At 37.5% G+C, this 17,577-nt stretch overlaps 1 protein-coding gene across 6 annotated transcripts in view; it reads left to right on the top strand.

Moving 5' to 3' along the window:
• The window catches only part of ATRX (ATRX chromatin remodeler), a 180,794-nt gene extending 165,968 nt beyond the window's left edge, over positions 1 to 14,826 (top strand). For all 6 annotated transcript variants that reach the window (XM_045847497.1, XM_045847496.1, XM_045847494.1 and 3 more), the window contains 5 exons: positions 7,451 to 7,600; positions 8,435 to 8,560; positions 9,312 to 9,407; positions 10,593 to 10,721; positions 11,902 to 14,826. In XM_045847497.1, the coding sequence (XP_045703453.1) occupies positions 7,451 to 7,600; positions 8,435 to 8,560; positions 9,312 to 9,407; positions 10,593 to 10,721; positions 11,902 to 12,180 (780 nt within the window). In that variant the 3' untranslated portion in view covers positions 12,181 to 14,826. The remainder of the gene's footprint in view (positions 1 to 7,450; positions 7,601 to 8,434; positions 8,561 to 9,311; positions 9,408 to 10,592; positions 10,722 to 11,901) is intronic.
• The last annotated feature ends 2,751 nt before the right edge of the window (positions 14,827 to 17,577 follow it).

Genomic DNA, 17,577 nt, shown 5'->3' with positions numbered 1-17,577 from the left:
TTCTCTCCCTGTCTTTCTTCCTCTCCTCTCCTCTGTCTAAAAATCAAAGTAAATAAAATCTTAAAAAAAATAAAAGAACCTTAAGAAACAGGCGCAAAAACCAGTGCAGTGTGTACCTCGAGTGGATCCTGATTTGAACAAAGCACAAATCAAAGACATTTGCAGACAACTGGTATAATCTGAATATGCCTGTGGTATCCGAGGATGTTAGAGAATTAAGAAGTTATTAATTTTATGGTATTGTAGTTATATGGGAAATGTCTTCATATTTCAGAGATTATACTGAAATACATACAAGTGAGATGTAATAAAGAAGGCAGATGTGGCAAAGTATTAACAGTTAATAAATCTAGGTGATGAGTGTGTGACCATGCATTCTGTTTTTCTGATTTGATGATTTTCACAGTACAAAAGTTTTCATTAACCATACTCTCTAAAGAAAATGTTTGGCAGTAAGGGAGGCAGACAACACTAGTGGCTATGTGGCAGGATTCCAAGATAGGCCAGAGTCTCACAGGCAGGTCAGTACCCTTTTTACCCCTAGTTAGCTCTATGCTTGAACCTATCACAGTTTCTTAAGGCTGGGGCCTGAACCCAAGTCACCTCTCTATCGATTTTTCTGAAGCTAGATCGCATAACTGCATGTTAACACATGGGATATCTAATTTAATTTTCACATTGCAAATGCCTTCTTATGCCCATTTTACAGGCTAGGGGATGAAGAGTCCAAGAGATGCCTTGCTCAAGGACATAGGCTACTAAGTGTTAGAACTAGGATTTAAACCCAGTAAGGCTCTAGGTCTGTACTTTCTAATGCAAGAGCCAGTTGTTACACGTGGCTAGTTACATTTACATTAATTAAAATGGTAGTTCTTCAGTCACGCTAATCCCATATTCAAATGCTCAGTAGTCACTAGCCACCATACTGAACAGTGCAGACACAGCGCACTGCCGTCGTTACCCAGAGTTCTGTTGGACAGCGGTACTCTAGAGCCTGTGATCTCAACCACTACACATGAAGCCTCTCAGTTTTCAAGGGTATAAATCTATCTATCTATCTATCTGTCTATCTATCTATCTATATTTTTTTCATTTAAATTAAATCCTGCCCTTAAACTTCCCTCTGAAATTCAGAAGGCCGACACAGGTCTTTTTTACAAAATCAGTTGATTTCAGCAAAATTATATCAGTATAATTGATTTATATGAGAATAATATCAGAATAATCGATTTCAGCAGTTATATCAGAAGAAATCCTGTATCTTTCTTATTTTATATTTTAAGCAGTGTTTTGATAAAAATTGTTGTAGAGAGAAACCTGGGAAGCAACGCTCTTATGTGCTTTCACTTTTCCATTTTTCTTTAGGGGAGTTCAGAGGGACATAACTAACATGTATGAGTGATCAGTGGTCCTGAAATAATTATACAGGTACTTGGAGGCCACAATATCTGCATATTAATATCCTCCTACAGTGTGTTGCTCAGTTGGTTAGGGTGGCTTATGCAAATATGTTCTATAACATTTCCAGGAGTAGGAGCAGTGGAAAATTGAAGCTGACATACTTTTAGGGGAATTAAGTAGGAGAATGTCTCACTTTTGTGTCTTCATTTACCGATGTTTCCATGTCCATGCTTTTTATATCAAATTTAATAGTTTGGCCCTAAGGGAATATAAATTGTGAGAGAAATTTGGTTAATGTACAAATTACTAGATGGCCTTATTTGTTATTTTTTTTACCACTTTATCTTTTAATGTTTTCTTTAAGATATAATTTGGACTGCCCAATAGTTGCATTCATGCCTATTTTGTGTATCTTCCGTTTCCTGTTTATAGCACACTTATAGTTGAGTTAGAGGATATAACAGTGTTTATAAAATATAGAGATAACATGAACTCCAGATTGTATAGCCTGAGAATTGAATTCCAGTTCAGGCTCTGCTTGAAAAGCTGTAACCTCTCAAAAGTTAGTCATTTAAAATCTAGACCAACACTCTGCTTCACAATGACTGGTATGTGGCATGTGTTGTAATAATGGATAATTAATTTATAAAGGTTAAATGCTAAATATAGTATCTACTTCTTTAGATGTTAAGTTGAATACAAAGCATTCTTATCAAAGGAGACTCTGACTTTTACCCTTCACCAAAGTCATTCCTGCCTTTTCTTTCCTTGGAAGTGACAAGTTCTATAGTTGTCACTATCTTATTCATATCTCCAGTTTGGGAATCTGGATATATTTATAAATGCTCTTTGGCAAAGGTTATGTGCTCTTGACCTGAAAATCTGATGTGAGCTGCTATGTGAACTTCATTCAGTAGCTTAGCTCTCCAGTTACTTATCAAATATGTTGCAGTTTTTTCCAGTGCAGTTTGGGAAGAAACAGTCTTCAAATTTGAAAGTAGAAACTTTTTTTCACCAGTAATATTAAGTTGTTGTTTTTTTTTTTTTCTTCACTAAGAATCTAGACTTATTTAGGTAATAAAAGGAATTCTTCATAGCTTTTTGAGTGGGTCTTATGGCACTTAAGTATTCTAGTGACATTTTATTTCCAGATATTATAAAACTGAAATTCAAAGCGATGGCAAGCAAAATATTTTGAAACATGGCAAACCCCCGCCCCCACCCCCAGGCAAAGCCTTGATTGTTTTTTAAAAATTTTATTTTCAAGGTTGAATTTCAGAATTAATTAGATGGGAATTTTTGTCAGCTTGCCAAATACTTTAAACTTCTAAATAAATTAACTTCAACTTTTAATTTATCATTAACTTTGTTTTATTAATTGAACTAGTCATTTTTAAAGCTTAAACTAATTTACGTTGTTAGCTAGAATATAGCCCATGCTTTTCCCAGCTTGTAAGCCTTCTCACTTATTTAAGGGAAAAATAAAGTTTAGACAAAGAAAAGTAAAGGTACACATTTGGATGTAATTTAAACCTCATTTTGATGACTGTTGGCCTAGTGATTATAGATTCTGTTCCAGTATTGTTTTCAATAATAGTGTTACTATAGCAACTAATATAAATGCATGCTTCAAGGGGAAAAAACAAAAAGAAAAAACCTCTCCACCGATTGTGTTGTATATTGGGATGAAATTTTTCTTTATTAACTTTTGTAACTTGCTCTAGACTTTGAAAAGCTGTTTTTCCCAAAGAAATATTCGGAGGATCCTGTTACAAATACGTTTTTGCCCTCTTAATCACATCATCTGTTTCTTGTATTGACAGTATGCTGCAATTAATTTAAAAGGGAAAAGATGTAGAAAGAGTTTGTTTCAGAAATCCTCTATTTTCTCTTTCTTACTTGTGCTTCATGCAGCACGCCCGAGGAACGAACACTTTCTGTTCTCCTGTTTCTTAACTGTGTAAATGAATTGTGTTTCTGTAAAAGTCCGTTACCTTACATGGAATGTCTTGCCTTTGTTAAAATGAGGATTGTGGTAAAACATACTTGTTCAAGTCCTTGAGTTTTATCGGTATAATTATTGTATGAACAAGTGGTTGAAATATATTAAAATTTATCCATTACCTGTTTCATTGCAGATTCGGTAATTTCTAAAAGTGACTTAAATGTCTTAATAAAAACCCTTAGGAGAAAAATAAATAGATGATAAAGTATATCTATGTAATACCTTGCGGCTCTTAAAAATGATGGTTATATTTGAGGTAAAATGATGTCAATAGAAAGATATTAAGGCAGAAAAGATTTCAGAATTGTAAAGTACAATCCCATTTTTATGTATAAATGTGTAAAGTATAAATGTGTAGAGGAATATACAGATGTTGCCAGTAGTTATCTCTAGATTTTGTAATAGAATAGTAGCATTGTTTCCATTAATTTTTTAAAAATTTCTTTGAAAAGAAGTGTGTCATAGCCAGTAGAAGCAGTATGAATTGTGTTTTTATTTCATGTTAAGAGGGCGGTAACGTTTAGGGAAAGGGTCCAACATTTTTTAGTGATCAAAATGAAGTCACGTGTCCTTTTCTTCTGACTTTTTGGCATTTTAGTTGATGTTGGTCAAAATGAAAGATATTACATGGGCAGAAGCTGAATCTCTACTGTAATCTGACCTTAAGACAAGATACATCTTAAAACTGGAATTGGTGGGGAGAAGTCATTAAAAGCTTTTAGAAATGTGATTTCCTAAGATGAAAAATGTCCTGAAGATGAAAACGATAAAATAGTTCATGTCAGATTTAGGCTGTGCCTGAACTGGCTGTTTAGAAGTATGCGTCGGAGAATTGTATTAATTTCAGTTTTTATATTTTCTTTAATTAGAAATTAGCATATGCTTCTTTTTTAAAAAATTCAAAAAGTACAAAAGTGTTAAAAGTGGAGGGCAAAAGACCTTTGGTTTCTCCCTCACTTAGAATCATCCAGGGCATTAACTTTTCTTTCTAAGAGAATAGATCTCGGAAATTGGAGAACCTCAAGAAAACCGTCATTCTTTATAGTGTGATAGAATGATCACGGAATAGGACTCAGGCAAATTAGCTTCTAGTCTCAGCTACTCCTTAGCTGTGTGACTAGAAAAAAAGTTACTTTGCCTTTCTGGACATCAGTTTCTACCATTTCCAATATGATAAGTTTGGTCTTTAAAATGACAGGATGCTAATGACTGACTTGATAAAACTCCCTAGTATCTCAGACTTTTTTTTATAATTTTTCTTTTTTTTTAATCCTCACCCAAGGATATATTTACTGATTTTTAGAAAGAGAGGAAGGGGGAGAGAAAAAGAAACATTGATCGGTTGTCTCCTGTATGCACCCTGACCAGGGATCAATCCGCGACCTAGGTATGTGCCCTGATCGGGAATCAAACCCCTGGCCTTTTGGCGTACAGGAAGATGCTCCAACCAACTGAGCCACCTGGCCAGGGCTCTCAGATATTTTTTAAAAGAGTGTATATGAGTTATTTCTGCTATTCTTGGTCATTCTGTTACACAGGTGATCAGAGAGTATTTCATATTTCACTTACAGCCATAGGTAGACTAAGTTATTATCCAGTGTTACAGAGAGAATCAGTAGCATAGCTGAAAATAAACTCAGTTCCTAGCCTACAGTTCTCTTGGTCTTGCCCTCAGGTTGCTTTCCTAGAGAAATGAAGTGATCTTTAACTATATTTAAGAACATCACAGCCCTGGCTGGAGTAGCTCAGTGGATTGAGCGCGGGCTGTGAACCAAAGTGTCACAGGTTCGATTCCCAGTCAGGGCACATGCCTGGGTTGCAGGCCATGGCCCCCAGCAACCGCACATTGACGTTTCTCTCTCTCTCTCTCTCTCTCTCTCTCTCTCTCTCTCTCTCTCTCTCTCTCTCTCTCTCTCTCTCTCTCTCTCTCTCTCTCCCTCCCTCCCTTCCCTCTCTGGAAATAAATAAATAAAACCTTAAAAAGAAAAAAAACACATCACATTACCAGACAGAAGTAAAATTAGGGACTATATCCATAGAACATTTGTACCTTGAATTTATTTGGTATTTTGTAGAACAGCTGAATTTTCTAATTATATTTGGCATGATCACTTGCTAAAAATATTAGTCAGTGTTATCTGGTTTTATCACATACCTCTTTCTGGGGTTATGCTTGGAGAGTGCACATGGGAGACACATGTCTGAAAAAGCATTATTTTTAATAGGATTTAATTCAGGCTGGCCTGTCTTCATGCCTGCTTGGTCGGTAACTCTGAAATTTGGAGATCTATCTAGCGATCATAAACCTGCTCTGTATGGTGTGGGCCAGAGAAGTCAGTTTGGATGGCAGATCTCTACACTGGTACAGGAGAGAAATGTTTAATTAACGTTTCAAAAGAACTGAGCCTCCTAGCGTCTGTGTATTCCACCAGTAGACTTTCTTGAACCCTCTCATTTGTATGGTCTTGGACTGTTTTCTGTTTTCAACAAAAGAAATAACACATGCATGTCAAAATGAACTATACAATCTCAATTAACAGCAGTATCCATTAAGAAGATCAGTCATTTTCTTTCATGACATTATGAAGTGATTATTTCAGGTGTTTTTTATTGGGGTAGCAAGATAAAAAGTTCTTTACATGATTTCAGATATCAGAATATTTGGAGTTAGTGTCAGCGTTTGCTACTGTACATGATTTAAATTTTTCATCTTGAGTTATTTACCAGACATTTGAGTTCCTACTACGTGTTGGACCCTGCACTCTAAGTATGGTTAAAGACACCAGCAAAAGTTCTTTATAAGTGTGGGCTTTTTCTATGCTAAAACTTATGGGGACATTAAGAATTACTGAGAAAACACTTTCTGGGAATTATTGGCCTTTAAATGTAAGATGATGGTTAATAATGAATGCTGAACGTGTATACATACATATATATATATAAGTAATTTATATATATATATATATATATATATATATATATATATATATATATACTTGCAAAATAAAAAGTTGGCAACCAAAAAAAAAAAGAATTACTAGATAGAAATTGAATTTAAATTTAATGTGCTGTATACCTCCCTGTGCTTTCTTTTGACCAGTAATTATTTATGTTCCTTCACTAAGTTCACACTTAATTTAGAAAGCATGTTCTAAGGGAACTTGCTATTCAAGGCTATGGAAAAATCATTTTGTGAAGTGAATTAATTTGCCTTTTATATATTCAGGTTTTCATCTGTGATTTCTTAATAAAAAAACTTGGGAACATTTTAATTTTTATGAGCAAGTAAGGTATCTGTCATTCACTTTAATCCCCTTTCCCCAATCTCTCTTTGTGTGTGTGTCTCTCTCTTAATTACAGAGAACAGGAGTTTGGTGTTCTTAACTGAATATATAAATGATCCCAATTTTGGGGATTTTATTTTTTTAACTTTAAAAGACTCACTTAAGACATTGTGACTTTGAAAAAAGATAATATGATAATAAATTGATAAACAATATCGGTTTAAATTGGGCCATGGGTCCTTACAAATGTAATTAATATTTGACTTCCCTACAGTTGAAATATAAGCACTAAATGTTTCAGTTAAACTGTCTTGTAACTGTTTAATTTAAATTTGGTTTTTGTTAGTATAGTGGTTGGTAGCTAAAGTGATTGTGAAAATAAACTTGTTGAGCATTTATAAGCAGGAGTAGCCATAATTTCTAGCATAAGCATCCAATGTAGTTTCTGATTTAAGAAGACTTATGTTAGCATTTGTTATCAATGTAGAACAAAGCAAAAAATATGTATAAAAATAGAAGTTGGAGAAAATACTTTGAAAGCTGAAAAGTAGTAATCAAAAAAGTTAATCCATAAAATATGTTGTGTAAACGTGCAGTTCTTACATAAGAGGCTGGTGTTGCATGTTTAGCAACTGTTTTCTGGGTAATTTATCATATATGTCAGAAATAGGTGTAACAGCCAGTTTCTAGTCTTAACAGTAGGCCAAATATGATCCGGAGGGAGGAAATAATTCTGTGTTATTTCAACCCCTCTAAACAGGACACCATACTTGCAGAACTTCTTCAAATACATAAAGAACACATTGTAGGATATCACGAACACGATTCTCTTTTGGACCACAAAGAAGAAGAAGAGTTGACTGAAGAAGAAAGAAAAGCAGCCTGGGCGGAGTATGAAGCAGAGAAGAAGGTAGTTTATATGCATTGCTTTTTGCTTTGGTTTGGATGTTAGTCATTTGAAAGATGAGCGAGGAAGAAAAGGGTCACCTTTAGAACAGGTGAATCTTCCCGAACAGAGTCCCCGGATGTGAGAGTCTGTTTATAGCCTTTGGCAGTAGTGTGGGAAGAGAGGAGGGAAGAAAATATTCTCCACATAAAGAGTAGCAACCCCACTTCTGCTTAGCACTTGCTAAATTGAGAGATTAGTGGAAAGGTATATATTTAGCATCACTTAACTCCCATCAACACCCTCACTGTAGTAACATACACACAGGAGCTTAGAGTTGGGAGGTAGGAGAGAGTAAATGTTGTTTTAGCATGTGTGCCGTGAAATCTAAATTTTGACTCTGTATCAGAACACAGAAGTACTTCACTATTGGACATTAATGTCCATCTCCAGCAGAAACTTCATTTAAAATAGTTCCATGTCTATTTCAGACACCAGCTCACTTGAGCAAAACTGCCTGAGCATGGGAAACCTTATCCTAATACATGAATCCTTTTTAAACTCCTACCTCATTGTACCGAACTTCTTTAACGTTAATGTGATGTTAGGAGTCTCATCAGAATTATGAGTTGCCCCATTCTGTGGGAATTATAAAAAAAAAGAGTATACCTTTAGGGGTTAAAGCTTTCTGTGTAATAAGATCTTGGTTTCAGGTGAAAAGGGTGTTTTGTTTGTGTGTGGAAGAGTGTTAATAATTTCCTAGATCTGAGAATATGGATTCTTTTCTAAACCAGTAGGTGATGTAGAATTTCAAGTTTTAAATCACAGTGTGGAAAGTGCATAATTTTTTGTTTTTAGGGACTGACCATGCGTTTCAACATACCAACTGGGACCAATTTACCCCCTGTCACTTTCAACTCTCAGACTCCTTATATTCCTTTCAATTTGGGAGCCCTGTCAGCAATGAGTAATCAACAGCTGGAGGTAAGTTGTGAAGTACAAAAGTAGTTTCACTTGAATTAAAGGCAATTTCAAGTGCCCTGTTGTTGAGGGTTCCCTATTGCAGGAATATCACATTCTCCGAAAGATTACCTATGAATAGACCACGAAATTTTTCTTTTATTTGTTGACCTTTTTGAACCAGCACAGTGCAGTAAAATGTGGTTTGTTCAGAGCACAAGGGAATCAGACCTTCAATTAATGTAGTTTGAATTATTTTAGTCAAGGAACAGTAGGGCAGCTGACTGGGTAGGGAAACAGCACTTTGTCCAGTTATAAGATACTCTGAATAAACAGATTACTTGCTTACTGTTTGAAAGCAGAATAAATGCACACCTCAATTTACATTCTAATTCCATGTAGATGCAGCACTAAGTATATGTTAATGCCCAGTATTATGAAACAATTGATTTCAAACTAGAATCAATTATGAAGTAAATGAGAAAGATTAGTTTTATTGTTCCAATAATTTAATAACTTAATTGAATCTGTGGTCTCCTTTTAAAAATGTGCTTATGGAGTCATTGAAGTTATTAAATTATTGGTTCAATGAAGCCCAAACTTTCATCTTCCTAACAAGACCTTCACTGATGAGTTTCACTCCACTTTATTGATGCTGAAGTTTGTGCTTCTTTTCAGTTACTTCTGGAAAGTAGCAAGGGGAAGAACCCCTATATTTTCAAACTATACTGTCTTTTATATGTCCTACATAGCTTATGTCTTACATTTCTTCCAGGACCTCATAAACCAAGGAAGAGAAAAAGTTGTAGAAGCCACCAACAGCGTGGCAGCAGTGAGGATTCAGCCTCTTGAGGACATCATCTCAGCCGTAGTAAGTTCATTGGCAGTTGTCTTCACTCCCGCTTGAAGTTTTTGTTCTTCTCCCCACCATTTGTTTTCACTCTTTTTTTTTATCTTCAGCCAAGGACGTCTTTTTCATTGCTTTTTTTTTTTTTTTCCAAGCGAGAGGGAATGGGAAAGAAAGTGGGATAGAGAGAAATATCAATGTGAGAGAGAAGTATCCATTGGTTGCCTGCCATACACTGTCAGACCAGACCAGGGATTGAACCTGCAACATTTTGGTTATAGAACGACACTCCAACCAACTGAGCCACACCAGCCAGGGCTGTTTTATTTATTTATTTTTTTAGATTTTGTATATTTATTTTCAGAGAGGAGAAGGGGGGTAGAAAAAGAGGGAGAGAAACATCAATATGTGGCTGCCTCTCAATGGGCCCTATTCTGGGGACCTGGCCTGCAACCCAGGCATGTGCCTTGACTGGGAATCAAACTGGGGACCCTTTGGTTTGCAGGTCCATGCTCAATCTACCAAGCCACATCAGCCAAGGCTGTTTTTAATTTTTAATTATTATTTGCTTCACTTTCTGGGGGCAGGGGGAAGAAGCATAATTCTTATAACTTGATTTGTAATAGTAAAATACTAGTAAACTGTATAATGGTGGCAGGCTCTAATTCAACAGTTTCACCCAGATTGTTGGCACACAAGAGAAATGGGTGAAATCTAAGAATTGGGAAATCAATCATAGACATGTATGGATTGTTTACATAAACATATTTTAATGACTTGTTGCACAATGTACAAATAGTTTTATTCAAAAGGTAGGCAACCCTTGTCCACACAGTGGAAAACAGTACCCTGCTTTTACAACGTCATTTTCTTTTAAAAAGAGTAAAGGGCCCTGGCTGGTGTGGCTCAGCGGATTGAGCTCGGGCCTGCAAACCAAAGGGTTGCTGGTTCGATTCCCAGTCAGGGCACACGCCCGGGTTGTGGGTCCGGTCCCCAGGAGGGGGTGTGCAAGACACAGCCACACATTGATGATTCTCTCCCTCTCTCCTTTCCTTCCCCTCTCTCTAAAAATAAAAATAAATAAAATTTAAGAAAAGAATAAAGGGAAAGGGAGATAGAGATTTTCAAAATCCCAAATATCTTCAAGTAGTTTAATTCTTTTTCCTCAATTCTACTGCAATAGGAGTAACTAGAAACTTTCTCTTTTAGTGGAAGGAAAACATGAATCTCTCAGAGGCCCAAGTTCAGGCATTAGCATTGAGTAGACAAGCCAGCCAGGAGCTTGATGTTAAACGAAGAGAAGCCATCTACAATGACGTATTGACAAAACAGCAGATGGTAAGGATTCTATCTCCTGGTTATGTTCACTTTTCTTGAATTTATAATAATGGGGTTGTATGATGTCTGTGTTGATAACCACCCCTCATACGGATGGATGATCATTGGTTATTTTTCGAAGAAATTTTGTCCAAAAACCTAGTGATGTCAAGAAAAGGTAATATCTTTTGTTACAAAGGAACAATATCTTTCCAAATGGGTTCTCTTGAAGTTTATATAGGCTGTCTCCCATATAATTTTATGTTTTATACATCCTGGACATCTAGAAAGGAAGTTTTTTCAAGTTGTTTCCAGTAGAATTTTAAAATTAAACTTGATAGCTAGACATACATGCATGTGTATGTATACATCTGACTTAAACAAATGCCGATAAAACGTACATTCCTAAAAAGGAATTTCTCCTTTTTAACCATATTTACCATTTTGAAACAATTCGTGAAAAAAAGTATACTTCTTAATGGATTTAATTTGAGGGTGGAACTCTAGCTGGCATGAAACAGGTGCCCGACTACACAGTCGGGCAAGTAAAATGTTGCTTTATCCAAAGAAAGAAAGAAGGCCAGCGCACCCCGGGATCCTCGATCACCTTTCCCAGCAGTCATTTGCCGGCCATCTGCCTTGCGCCGCGACACGTCAACTCCTGACATCAGGGAACACATTTCTGTGGCGTGAATCTTACCTAGAAAGCGCTATAGAATTGTGTGGTAATATGATAATTTAGATTATCGTAGTCGTAGGAAATTTCAGGCATTCCAGGTAGGAGTTATTGCCACTTGTGAGGGCCTTTTCCCTGTGGTGTTTGTCACTAAAAATGTTTATTTGTCTGTCATAATGTGAAATATTCAAAAGAATGACAGAGAAAGGAGAGCTGACAGAAAGTGCTGTAACTAATACTTGAGACTAATCACAGTGCAGGCTAGGTTACTATGGCAACTAACCTAAATGCTCCTTGCAATACAATAGTCAAGTCATTAGGAGAATTTAGCCCTAAATGGTGTTACTAACTGGTTTCTACAGTAATGGTCCTGTGAATGCCATCAAATTAGTAATGGTGACAACAATAATGTGTTTTCCTTTTGGTATGGTCCCCCCCCTAACAAATTGATTTTAACTCAAAACTTGATACTTGCCTCTTTGAGACAGGTCATGCACTTGTAACAGCTCCCTTTTCTCTCTCCAGTTAATCAGCTGTGTTCAGCGAATACTTATGAACCGAAGGCTCCAGCAGCAGTACAATCAACAGCAGCAGCAACAAATGACTTATCAGCAAGCCGCACTCAGTCACCTCATGATGCCAAAGCCTCCCAATTTAATCATGAATCCTTCCAACTACCAGCAGATTGATATGAGAGGAATGTATCAGTCCGTGGCTGGCGGTATGCAGCCACCGCCGTTACAGCGAGCACCGCCCCCGATGAGAAGCAAAAATCCAGGACCTTCCCAAGGGAAATCAATGTGATTTTGCACTAAAAGCTTAAAGGATTGTTAAAATCATAGAAAGATCTTTTATTTTTTTAGGAATCAATGACTTAACAGAACTCAACTGTATAAATAGTTTGGTCCCCTTAAATGCCAATCTTCCATATTAGTTTTAAATTTTTTTAAATAGGGCATACCATTTCCTCCTGACATTTGTCAGTGATGTTGCCTAGAATCTTCTTACACACATTGAGTACAGAAGATATTTCAAATTGTTTTCAGTGAAAACAAGTTGTTCCATAATAGTAACAACTCCACAGATTTCCTCTCTAAATTTTTATGCCTGCTTTTAGCGACCATAAAATTGTCATAAAATTAACGAATTTAGGAAAGAATACAGATTTATATATTCATTCTTTACATCGAAAAACACAGCTGAGTTCTTAGAGTTGATTCCTCAAGTTATAAAATACTTTTGTACTTAATCCATTTCTTGATTAAAGTGATTGAAATGGTTTTAATGTTCTTTTGACTGAAGTCTGAAACCGGGCTCCTGCTATGTCATGCCTGTGACTGAAAGCTCAAAACTAAGGGTTATCTCTGACACAGAATTGTGTGCAATATTCTGAAATACTACTGCTCTAAAACTTGGAGGAGTCTCGCAGTGATCTTGGCATGGTATAAACAGCCTTAAGTACAGCCTAAGAAGAGAATTCCCTTTTCTTCTTTAGTCTTTCTGCCATTTTTTTATTTTCAGTTTCTATGTGCTGAAGTAATCACTAGTAAAATTTCGGGGTCGTGGATTGTCTTCCACACGTGGTTTCCTCTCTGCTGGCACTGATACAAAGCACATCTCTTTAACGGCTGGGTGCCGGTGCCGGTGCCAGTGCCAGTGCCAGTGCCGCATCCTGTTGCTGGCAGTGGGATGCGGGCCAACACAGTCGAGTTCTAGCATTTTAGGAGGTTCAGGACGGCGCTGTGGTTGTTAAGTTCACGCCCTGTTTTATGAACAGCATCAAGATGGCAGAACCATTGCTGACTTTAAGTTCACACAACGAATGTGCTTTAACAATTCCCAGGATTGTCAGTATTGTGAGTTAATTCCTTTTGAAGATAAGAATCACTGGCTTTGATGCTCCTTCTTTTCTCTCACCTTGTTCTCTCCCCCCAACTCCACTGTGTTTTCTTCAATGATGTCTCAAAGTTTGATACTTTTTAAAAAAAAGTAGTTCTGGGAGGCAATTTTCTGATCCAAATGACCTCATGTAATACCCTTTCAAGAAGTTTTACTAGAAAATCCTTGTGTTGTTTTTTTTCTTAATCCAGACCTGTAAAAATCACCTATAAAGTTTATTCATGTACAATTGGGTTTGCTTGAGTTTCTTAAAGGAAAACATGGTCAGACTATGGGAGTCAACTCAACACGGCAAAAACATTTCTGAGATGATGATGTAACAGGTAGTGGCAACAGCTAAGGAATTCCAGAAAAAAAAAGAAAGCTGGGTGGAGGATCGATTGGCTCCAGATATCCCTGGATTAGAGTAAGTTTAACATTAGCCAAAACTGTTTTGAGATGTTTGGATGATTAAGAGCTTTCCATTTTTCACTCGAAAGAACTAGTGGTTAAAACATCTAAGAGCACTGAGTTGGGGATAACCAAATCCGTGAGCTTTGGTGGATTCACCCCCCACTTCCCCACGCTGAGTTATCACTAACAAATGCCATATATTTGGATATTATGCCAGCCACAGAACCCGTTTCATTGGTGGGGGTGGGGGAGATGCGCGTTTAGGAGAAACGAAAAAGACGAGATTTATGCGATAAATATTTGAAGACAGTACACTCTGGCCAACTGTTATCAGTTGGTATTTCTACAAGTCCAGAATACTTTAAACCTGATTTATTAGACCTGGGAACTTTCGACAGGGTCTAATTACTTGCTCAAAGACATAGAAATGAAAATTTTAGCAACCTTTTAAACTGTTTTACCATAGACGAAACTATGACTTAAAGAATAATACATAGGAGGATTATTTGGAAACAAGAGAGTTTGAAATAAAACTTGGACCACTTTGCATACACTCTTCTCACTTGACATTTTAGCTACATAATATGTACTTTGAGTATAACATCAAGCTTTAACAAATATTTAAAGACAAAAATCACGTCAATAAGATACTAAAAGGCTCATTTTTATATTTGTTTTAGATGTTTTAAATAGTTGCAATGGCTTAAAAAATGACGATTTAAAATGTTGCTTGTAATACAGTTTTGCCTGCTAAATTCTCCACATTTTGTAACCTGTTTTATTTCTTTGGGTGTAAAGCGTTTTTGCTTAGTATTGTGATACTGTATATGTTCTGTCTCGGTTGTATAGTAATGTTTCAGTCCGTCATCCAGCTTTGGCTGCTGAAATCATACAGCTGTGAAGACTTGCCTTGGTTTCTGTTAGACTGCTTTTCAGTTCTGTATTGAGTATCTTAAGTACTGTAGAAAAGATGTCACTTCTTCCTTTAAGGCTGTTTTGTAATATATATAAGGACTGGAATTGTGTTTTTAAAGAAAAGCATTCAAGTATGACAATAATACTATCTGTGTTTTCACCATTCAAAGTGCTGTTTAGTAGTTGAAACTTAAACTATTTAATGTCATTTAATAAAGTGACCAAAATGTGTTGTGCTCTTTATTGCATTTTCACAGCTTTGAAAATCTGTGCATATATTGTTTCATAGAAAATGTATAGCTTTTGATGCCCTATTTAATGGTGGTTCTTTTGCACATTTAGTTATTTAATGTTGGGAGGTGAAGAAGTTTGGTTTTTTAATTTGTTATATACTAAATTCTGTAAAAGGAGATCTTTAACCTCAAAAATAATTTACATACCAGGAAACCTACGTGTGTTTGTGTTAGTTTTGGTTGTCTTTGTGTAACCCAGCACCACCCTCTGCTTCCCAAGAGCCGCAGCACTCCTACTGCAGTCGAGCCCGGCCACCGATGCACCCCGGGTACGAAAGCCGCCTACCATCCCGAAGCCGGGGGAGGTTGATGGGAAACCTTGTCACCTCGGCCTCCCCGAGAAGCTGACTCTTTTGTAGTTGTCCCTTAGCTATTGTCTGTTCTCCCTCTAGTATCACAAAATCGGGAACACATTCTGGGCCCCAAACAAAACTTTAAAAACAGTTGTCTTAGTTAACCATTGTTTTATTTGAGGGTGGCATGCTATGAGGCTTCTAGATACTTACTCGAACAGTAAAATAGGTCATCCTTTTACATCCTTATTGCACTAAAATTTCTGTTCAGATTATTACCTGCTTTATTTGACCAGAATGATCCTCAAGGGACTTTTGCCTATGTCCAAATCAGATCTGCCCTTAGAAACTGGAAATTCTTCCACCGTTGACTCCCCCCACCCCCCCCCCCGCAAAACTCTGTATTCTGTGCCAATCCCGAAGGAGTGACCAAGTTTCAGAAATACTTTTTGTCTGTGCAACATTTTATATATGCTGTTATACTGAGGTGAATAAAATTGAAAAATCCAAAATACATACTGTTCGTAAGCTCGGTATCTGCCAGGTGACCAGACTCTGCCCGCATCGCTCATGTTGGACTAATAATAACACAGTGGCCCCTCCGGCCTCCACGTAAGACTTGTACTCCCTGGAGTGTAGACTGCCATAGAAATACTGTCCAATGTGACACTGCCACCCTCGTTTTGCAATAACCTTCCTGACACCATTGGTGCCTATTTAACCAAGGCAATTGCCCTTCCTCCCCCCTAGGGATCTGTCTTTCTGATAGTGACCACTGCACACCTTTACGGAGGGAGACAGTGTAGGAATTGAGTCTTGTTCAAGTGTTAGTGGAATGAAAACGTGGGACAAATCCTAACCTACTGCAGACCCTCTTGAATACTTTGAACTAGCACATACTCCCAGCAGTCCCTAGTCAACAGCACTATTCCACACTCTGCTCCGACCTGTTCTGTCCTGGTTTTTCCCTGAGAAACGTAAGGGAGGGGAAGCTTAGCTCCATTCTCCTTTAGCTAACCATGTCCGACGACTAGCAAGAGTCTTCTTATTCAAAAGACATCCCCCTGCCCCTCCCCTCCCTGTATAAGCTTTACATCAAATACGAGTTGATTTTCAGGAAGAGTGAAGAGAGATGACTTACCAGATGCCAGAGTGGCGTTTATTTCACATACATGAGGAGAAAGTGTATTGGAAGAAAAGGAACGCAGAGAAGGATCAGGAATGAGGCAAGACTGGAGTGGATTGGTGGAGGGCCTTGAAATCATGAATGAGTAATTCAATAGGGAGGATAACCAGGGCTTGTGAGGTGAGGTGGCTGATGTGTTCAAAGTAGCCGGTAAAGGCGGGGATTTGGGCAGGGGTCATTTGAATGGTCCAGAATGCGGGGTGAAGAAAGATCGGAGACAGGAAGATAGATAACGAGTCCAGGCATTCAGTGACCAAACTACAGATCATTTTAAGGACAAAAGGCCCCAAACCATTAGAGGTTGTGTAGGATTCTTAAATTGTAAGGAAAAAACCTGTTATTTCCGTTTCCCCTTCCCCCCAAGGAGCCCACTTTGTCCAGGATTTTTTTTTATTTTTTTATTTTACAAGGAAAATGTCACCTCTTTTGATTACTCTCTCAAACCTAATGATAAATCCATCAATGGCATTCCTGTTCTTCCTCAAGTTTTCATTACTGCTAATTACACTCTTGCACGTTTGCACAAAGTGAGTTTGGTGCTTTTAACTAAGCTGAGTGTAATTCTATTTCTTTCCTCAAGGTAGTTCTTCAAAGGGCCAAATCCATTCCCGCCCGTTCCTTCCCCTCGAGACCCATCTATTCCAAGTGCTAGTGTCTCTGTTTGGTAATGTTATATTTATAAGCTTCCCTTGGTGTTTTCAAAGTGCTCTGCGGTTCTGTATTAACCTGTATACAGCATCTGTGAGGAGGATGACGTGAGTAATTCCATTCTCCTCATGACAGTTAAGCTGAAAGACCACAATCGAATCCATTGCGCTTAGGAGGCGCAAGACATACTCGTTCCTTGAGCTACCTAGGTCTTTCATGTCTCATTTGGAAAATGGGACTGGACGAACGCCGTCACTTCTTGAAGGCAAGACATTGAACCAGGTGATTCACTGGTTCCAAGCACAGCTGGAAGCCAAAAGGCATTGTGTTTGTCTAATGTTACACGGTACGTTTGTGAACAGAATTAGGAATCCTTTCCCTTTGGCTAACCCTCTCCCTCGTCTAAGCTATACCTTTCTTTTCCTGTGTCCCGAAAATGAGAGGTCTGACAGGCATTTTAATGACAATGCAGATAAGTCAACTTGTAATTGGCTCTAATTACCACTTCCACCAACTAACCCCCTTTATCTTTCCCCAGAGGCGCTCCCAGAGCTGGTTCCTTACTGCCTCTGGA

Source organism: Phyllostomus hastatus, unplaced genomic scaffold, assembly GCF_019186645.2.
Source record: "Phyllostomus hastatus isolate PE091 unplaced genomic scaffold, TTU_PhHast_1.1 phas_contig_551, whole genome shotgun sequence".
NCBI lineage: Eukaryota > Metazoa > Chordata > Mammalia > Chiroptera > Phyllostomidae > Phyllostomus > Phyllostomus hastatus.
This window is presented reverse-complemented; position numbering and strand designations above follow the sequence as displayed.